Source organism: Propithecus coquereli, unplaced genomic scaffold (genome assembly GCF_000956105.1).
Source record: "Propithecus coquereli isolate 6110/MARCELLA unplaced genomic scaffold, Pcoq_1.0 Scaffold592, whole genome shotgun sequence".
NCBI lineage: Eukaryota > Metazoa > Chordata > Mammalia > Primates > Indriidae > Propithecus > Propithecus coquereli.
This window is the reverse complement of record NW_012151863.1, coordinates 422,436-428,811: the sequence shown is the minus strand read 5'-3', so window position 1 is coordinate 428,811 and position 6,376 is coordinate 422,436. Positions and strand designations below refer to the sequence as shown.

General features: G+C 54.9%; 1 protein-coding gene across 1 annotated transcript in view; it reads left to right on the top strand.

Annotated features, from left to right (window-relative positions):
• LOC105822036 (kelch repeat and BTB domain-containing protein 12-like) overlaps window positions 1-1,805 on the top strand; it is a 13,679-nt gene extending 11,874 nt beyond the window's left edge. The window contains exons 3-4 of the mRNA XM_012658963.1: window positions 1,145-1,342; window positions 1,591-1,805. Of these exons, the coding sequence (XP_012514417.1) occupies window positions 1,145-1,342; window positions 1,591-1,772 (380 nt within the window). The 3' untranslated portion in view covers window positions 1,773-1,805. The remainder of the gene's footprint in view (window positions 1-1,144; window positions 1,343-1,590) is intronic.
• Window positions 1,806-6,376: the final 4,571 nt, after the last annotated feature.

Sequence of the window (6,376 nt, the reverse complement as noted above, 5' to 3'; positions counted from 1 at the left end):
CTTCAACCCTAGTAATTTCTTAAGGACAAGAAACATGCTTGATTCATCTTTCTAAACTCCTTATCATAACTTAGCACTTTGCCTTGCATATAACAGGGCACTTAACGAATAGCTGTTGGATGAACTATATCGCCCAAAGATGGCAGATATACCGGGCATTTGGGTCTAGGGCCTTCCTTCTAGCCCCAACCTGAAATGTACTGAAAAACAGCCTCTGCCTAATTGGGAAGGATTCATGCAACCTTCCCCGGCTTGCAGTGAGGAAGGAGGGAAAGGACACAGCCCAGCCAGCCTGACCGGGGAGAACACTCACGGTGACCGGCAGGAAGGCAGAAGCCAGAGTCAGGGGATCCTCCCATTCAACCCGGAAATCTCTGTCGTGAACGGGACGCACGTTCTGTGAGCCAGTGTTGGATGTCGCAGAATACAAGGGCCGCAGGGGACTCAGTCCCATACCTGAGCACAAACAGAGGCACCTCTGTGAATAAAAATGACATCAAATTTGGCCACGGAGTACACAGTACACCTCACTGTTGCTTAGAAATTATCTTAGCGGTAACAGCAGGCAAGAAGGAGAAAAGTCAAACACCCGTAAACCTGTCATGCAAACCTCAGGAAGGGGTCTCGCCTTAACATAAGGGGGTGCAGAGTCCCAGTTCTTTTTTTTTTTTTGAGACAGAGTCTCGCTCTGTCGCCCAGACTAGAGCACCGTGGTGTCAGCCTCGCTAAGAGCAACCTCCAACTCCTGGGCTCCAGCGATCCTCCTGCCTCAGCCTCCCGAGTAGCTGGGACTACAGGCATGAGCCACCATGCCCGGCTAATTTTTTGTATATATTTTTAGTTGTCCAGCTGATTTCTTCCTATTTATAGTAGAGACGGGGTCTCGCTCTTGTCGAGGCTGGTCTCGAGCTCCTGACCTCGCGCGATCCTCCCTCCTCGGCCTCCCAGAGTGCTGGGATCACAGGCGTGAGCCACCGCTTCCGGCCCACTTTTTGTAGAGTTGGGGTCTCGCTATGTTGTCCAGGCTGATCTCAAGGGAGCCTCCCTCCTCGGCCCCCCAGAGTGCTGGGATCACAGGCGTGAGCCCCCGTGCCCGGCCGAGCCCCACTTCTCGATTGTCGCGTTTCTGCGTCACTCTCTGCAGGGGGAATTGGCTGCATAGGTGAGGACAGGGGCCAGATTCTGCAGTGCCTTCACGTCGTGGAGATCTACAACGTGGATTGGGACTTCTGGCGCGAGGGCGCCCCCCTGCCAAGTACCCTCGTGTCACTGCGAACCAGTTCTACCAGCGCAGGAGTGGTGGGCGGCAAGATCTACGTCTGCGGGGGATTCCACGGAGCAGGTACTGGTCCTGTCTTCAGTGTTCTGAATCCTCCTTTGGTGTTGGTTTGACCTCCCGTCCCCTCCCGCCACCAGAATCACGAGCCAACCAAGCCTGTTTTCTTTATAAGCTATCCGGTCTCAGGTTTTCTGTCACCGCGACACGAAACGACTGAGACGGTGCCGTTTGCACGTTTTCCGTACCGCGACGATGACTTCTGAAGGTCATACCCCATGGGACTCTTGTCTTCCTGCTCTGCTGTCTTTCAGATCGCCAGGAGGTGATCTCCAAAGAAATCCTGGAGCTGGACACCTGGGAGAGCGAGTGGAAGGTCGCAGCCGACAACGTCCTCATGCACGACAGCTACGACGTCTGTCTGGTGGCCAGAATGAACCCCCGCGACCTCATCCCGCCTCCTGCAGACCTGAGGGAGGAAGGCGGTGAGCACTGAGCGGGCGTTGCCGGGCCTTCAGCGTGGCGGGGCCCCCGGCACCCACCGGCCACGCCAGACACGTGCCTTGCATGCGGGGTGGCCCGTGTGACGCAGCCGGGAGCTGGGGGCTGGAGGGCGGCACGCAGAGCCCGCCTGGGGCACCTGGCGGTGTCAGGGGACAGATAAGAGTCCGCCAGGCGGAAGGGGTTGTGGCCGCAGGAGGGCGGGGAATGGAGGACCCCGCTCTGCTGGGGCCAAAGGACAGCGTCGCCAGGGGGCAGACCTCAGATCGGGCCTGAAGAACGGGGAGGAGGCAGTCCCACAGGTGCCGGTGAGGATGCTGTGGCGGGAACAGCCCAGCAGGGGCCCAGAGGTGGGACAGCCCTGGCCTGTGGGCAGCCGGATCGCCCGGGGCACGGGCTTGCTCCTGCGGCTGCAAAGGTAGGTTGTAGCGAAACGGCCCAACCCTGTTTGGACCCCGCCCCTGAGCAGGAAACGGTCTCAGCAGAGTGGTGTTGAAGGAGGACTCTGTCTGCTCCGGCGTCAGTGTCATCCGGAACACCCTTCTGCTGCGGCGACACCACCCGACGGCGCCTCCGAGTTCACGACCGCCCAGGCACTCAGGCCGGACCGCGGTGGGCAGAGACGTCCACCCCGGGCTGAGTCTCCGTCCGGGACAGACGTTGCTGCCAAGCCCAGAGTAGGCCAGGGGCACCCCGGGCTGGAGTTCCCACGTCTCAGACATGCACAACCTCCCGCAGCCTGGCCCTGGCCGAGCACACAACTGGCCTCGGCCACCCACCCCAGGACCCCTGGCTGCGGGGAGAGGAAGAAACATCGCTCCCTGCCTGCCGCCCCTTGGCCCAGCCTTGGCGACTTCCCCCGGCGTTGCAGGGTACGGAGGGAGCCACCTGCCTCAGCCCACAATCGAGTGTAACTGGGATACAGCCGCCCTGCAAATTTTTTTTTTTTTTTTTTGAGACAAGAGTCTGGCTCTGTCGCCCGGGCTAGAGTGCCGTGGCGTCAGCCCAGCTCACAGTGACCTCCAACCCCTGGGCTCAAGCGATCCTCCTGTCTCAGCCTTCCGAGTAGCTGGGACTATAGGCGTGCACCACCATGCCCGGCTAATTTTTTCTGTATGTTTTTAGTTGTTTGCTAATTTCTTTCCATTTTTAGTAGAGACGGGGTCTCGCTCTTGCTCAGGTTGGCGTCGAACTCCTGACCTCGAGCGATCCTCCCACCTCGGCCTCCCAGAGTGCTGGGATTACAGGCGTGAGCCACCACGCCCGGCCCATTTTTTGTAGAGTTAGGGTCTTGCTATGTTGCCCAGCCTGGTCTCAAGCGATCCTCCCTCCTCGGCCTCCCAAAGTGGTAGGATGACAGGCGTGAGCCACCGCGCCGGACCCCCAGGTATATTTGAAATGATACACGGAAAATCCATCTCTCTTACTTACCGTCTGTATTTCTGGAAGCAAAGTGGATTCAAAGAAGACATTTTGGTTGCTGTCCTTCAGCCACTTCTCCAAAGAGTTTCATGTCGCATAGGCTCTTTGGGAAGCAGGGGTGGGCGGTAAATTCACTAGGATTTTGCAGGAGGCAGACAAACCCTAAGCTGAGGGAGCAGCTCCTCTTTGGCGCCCAGCTGTGTGACTGTGATTGTCATTAGCCCGTGTCCCCAGGTTCCAGCTGCCAACCAGGGAGGCGAGGCAGGCCCAGCAGAAACCGGAGCCCGTTGGAGACCTGTTTCTGCCACCAAGGAGGGGGAACATGGGATCCAGCGTAGGTTGTCCCCATAGGCAGGAGCCGTGCCTGTCTCTGCAGTTGTACCCCAAGCGCCCTGGCAGTGCCTGACACACGGCTCGGTCTTTGGGCAGCCGGAATACAGCAGTGTCCCCAAGCCCGAGGGCACAGTCCCCAACCATGTCTGCGTATCTGAGTCCAATTGACCTCCTTCTTCTCCCTGGTGGGGAGGGTCGTGCTCCGTGGTTTCTCTCTACTGCAAAGATGAGCCGTTCCTCGGAGCTGGCTGTCACCGCCAGGGTTGAGAACGGCCTCCTCAGGGTCTCTGCTTCCCCAAGTTCCCGTCACAAAGTCACTGTGCCTGCCCCACCTACTGGAACATGCCGGAACCTGCCACAGTTCCCTGCACCGAGGAGGCCTGGCGGGCACATCTTCTAGATGCATCGGGTTGGAGATCCGGGCTCTGGTCCCGGATCTGCCACTGAGCCACCCGTGTGATCTTGAGCACCGTGACCTTCCTGCAGCCTTATTTTCCTCTCCTGCAGAATGGGAAGGAAAATACCTCGTAGACCGTGTAGCGTTGGTGTGAGCATTGTACCTGTGTGTGAAATGTTAAAACAATAAACGTGTTTCATAGCTGCCATGGTTGTCACTGTCATTACGATGTAACCAGCATTTCCCAAAGCAAAGCGCTCTACAGGACAGGGACTCGCATGGAATCTCCTGGGGTTTAGGGAGACACGTGGACGTGGCTTCAGGTGGCTCCTCCAGCTGGTGGCCGAGAAACACGCCGGGGTTTGCTCAGCTCTGAGACCCCTGGTGCCTTAGAGGGACACCTTCAGGGGCCCCTGAGGGTCACATCAGGTGAGACCATCACCCCCCTGTGGGAGGCAGGATGGGGCGAAACACCTTTCCTGTCTAATCTAATGGGAGGTCTGGAAAGCGTCAGAATGGAGCCTTCCAGAAAGTGCTGGGAGAGAACAGAGGAGAGGACACATGACCTCTGCCCGGAGCCGGGACAGTCGGTGACCGGTGGCCCAGAGCTGGTTTAGCACCGAAGGTCAGGAAGGCGTCAAGAGGTGGGTTTTCTCGAAGTTGTTCTGCGGAATCCCTGGGACCCAGGCGGGAGCCTCACGATTTTCAAAGGTCTGATCTGAGCTCACCTTCGGTTCTGTTTCTCGCGCTTGCGTTAAGCTCTGGCGCTTCCCGACTTTGCTGTTTGCAATTAGAAACAGCGCAGCCCTGCCCTCCTGCGGTTAGATACCGTTAGAGATCCAACTAGGAAACGTTTCTCTACCGACTCCTGTTTGCACTTCAATACAGGGCTGTCCCAGTATCGCGTGGCGGGCTGCTGTAAAACGCCTGCCCTGTGCTAGTTCTTGTCCTTGGGAAACGGGGTCGTTTGACGCTGACCAATGAAACGCAGCGGGGAAGTCATTCGGATGCTGAAACCAACAAAAGACCGCAGCTGTTAACCGTACCCCCTGCCCCCGTTTGTGTTCAACGAGAGAGCATCATTGTTCCCGCTGATTGGCTCCATCCTGAGCAAATGCTTTCAATTTGGCCTCAAAAAATAAATTTTTACTAACGAAAGATTGCTTACAGTTGGTTTTTTATATTGCAATTCTAGGAAATGCTCAACATCCCCCGGGGGTGCGGGGCAATGACCAGCCGGGGGCTAAGCAGCCGCAGAAGCCCAGGGTCAGGGCCTTGTGGCGGGCAAGGGGCGGCCAGTGGAGCCGTTCCCGGGGCTGCGGCATGGCAGGGTGTCCAGAAAGGGAGACCAGGCCAAGCCAAGGCACTTTGAAAGCCACATCAAGGAGGTGGCTCTTTATGCCCCAGCAACAGGGATCCTTCTAGAACATCCAGCCCCGTGTAGCTGAACAGGGCGGAGCAGGCCCGGCAGCCTGGCAACAGGCGGTGGCGGAGCCCTGCGGGGAACCCTGGCCAGCCCAGGAGGATGGCTTGAGCCCAGGAGTTTGAGGTCGCTCTGAGCCAGGCTGACGCCAGGGAACTCACTCTAGCCCGGAACAGAGCAAGACTGGTCTCCAAACAGTAGAAGTGTTGACATCTCCATTGAACCGTCATCGTTTAAGGCGACAACTCTTTAGCGTATCTTTTTCAAATGCTTAACCACTGCCTTGTTTTCTATTACAGTGAACACACATACCTTACCAATTTCCAAATTATTTCTGCAGCTCTAGTCCTTCAAGCTGTCCCCAACGCTCCAATATTCTTTACCTAATCTGAAGTTCTTTGTGATATCTGATGTGTCGTGGTAAGTATAGTTTATTGAGAAACAGAAACGTGAGATTTCCTTAACTTAGATCTTGTACTGCTTTATCCAAAGTTAAATCTGGTAACAGTGCCGACTGGAAACATCCAAATTTTTCCTAGGCTTTTGGCTGGAACTCCGTACTCTCTCTAGGTGACGCTGACATTGTTTTGTGTGTGGAATCCAACACGGTAAAATATTCCAGTGGCATCTTTATGGGAGTATTTCTGAATGAAATACGATTTTTTTCTTGTTGAATAAATTGTATTTAAATGTTTCTCAGTGCTATAAAATCGACAAAAACCATTATCAGATCCTAAAATCTGCATTTTAAGCAAATTATTAATCACTTTGTGAGATAAATGAAGCTTTTTTGATGATCTGAAACGTACTGCCTTGATTTACATGTTTTTCAAAAAGTTGTTTTCTCCTTTGGATGCATGTGTTTTTTTAACAACTGGGTACACAAGTACAATGCAATATCAATACCGATATTATTCCTTTTGAAGTTCTATTAAATATTTGTGTGGAAATGCTCAATTATATTTAATTATAGTGTTAAGAATTCTCACAGTACCTTCTAAATCTTTTTGATTGCTTTGTTCTC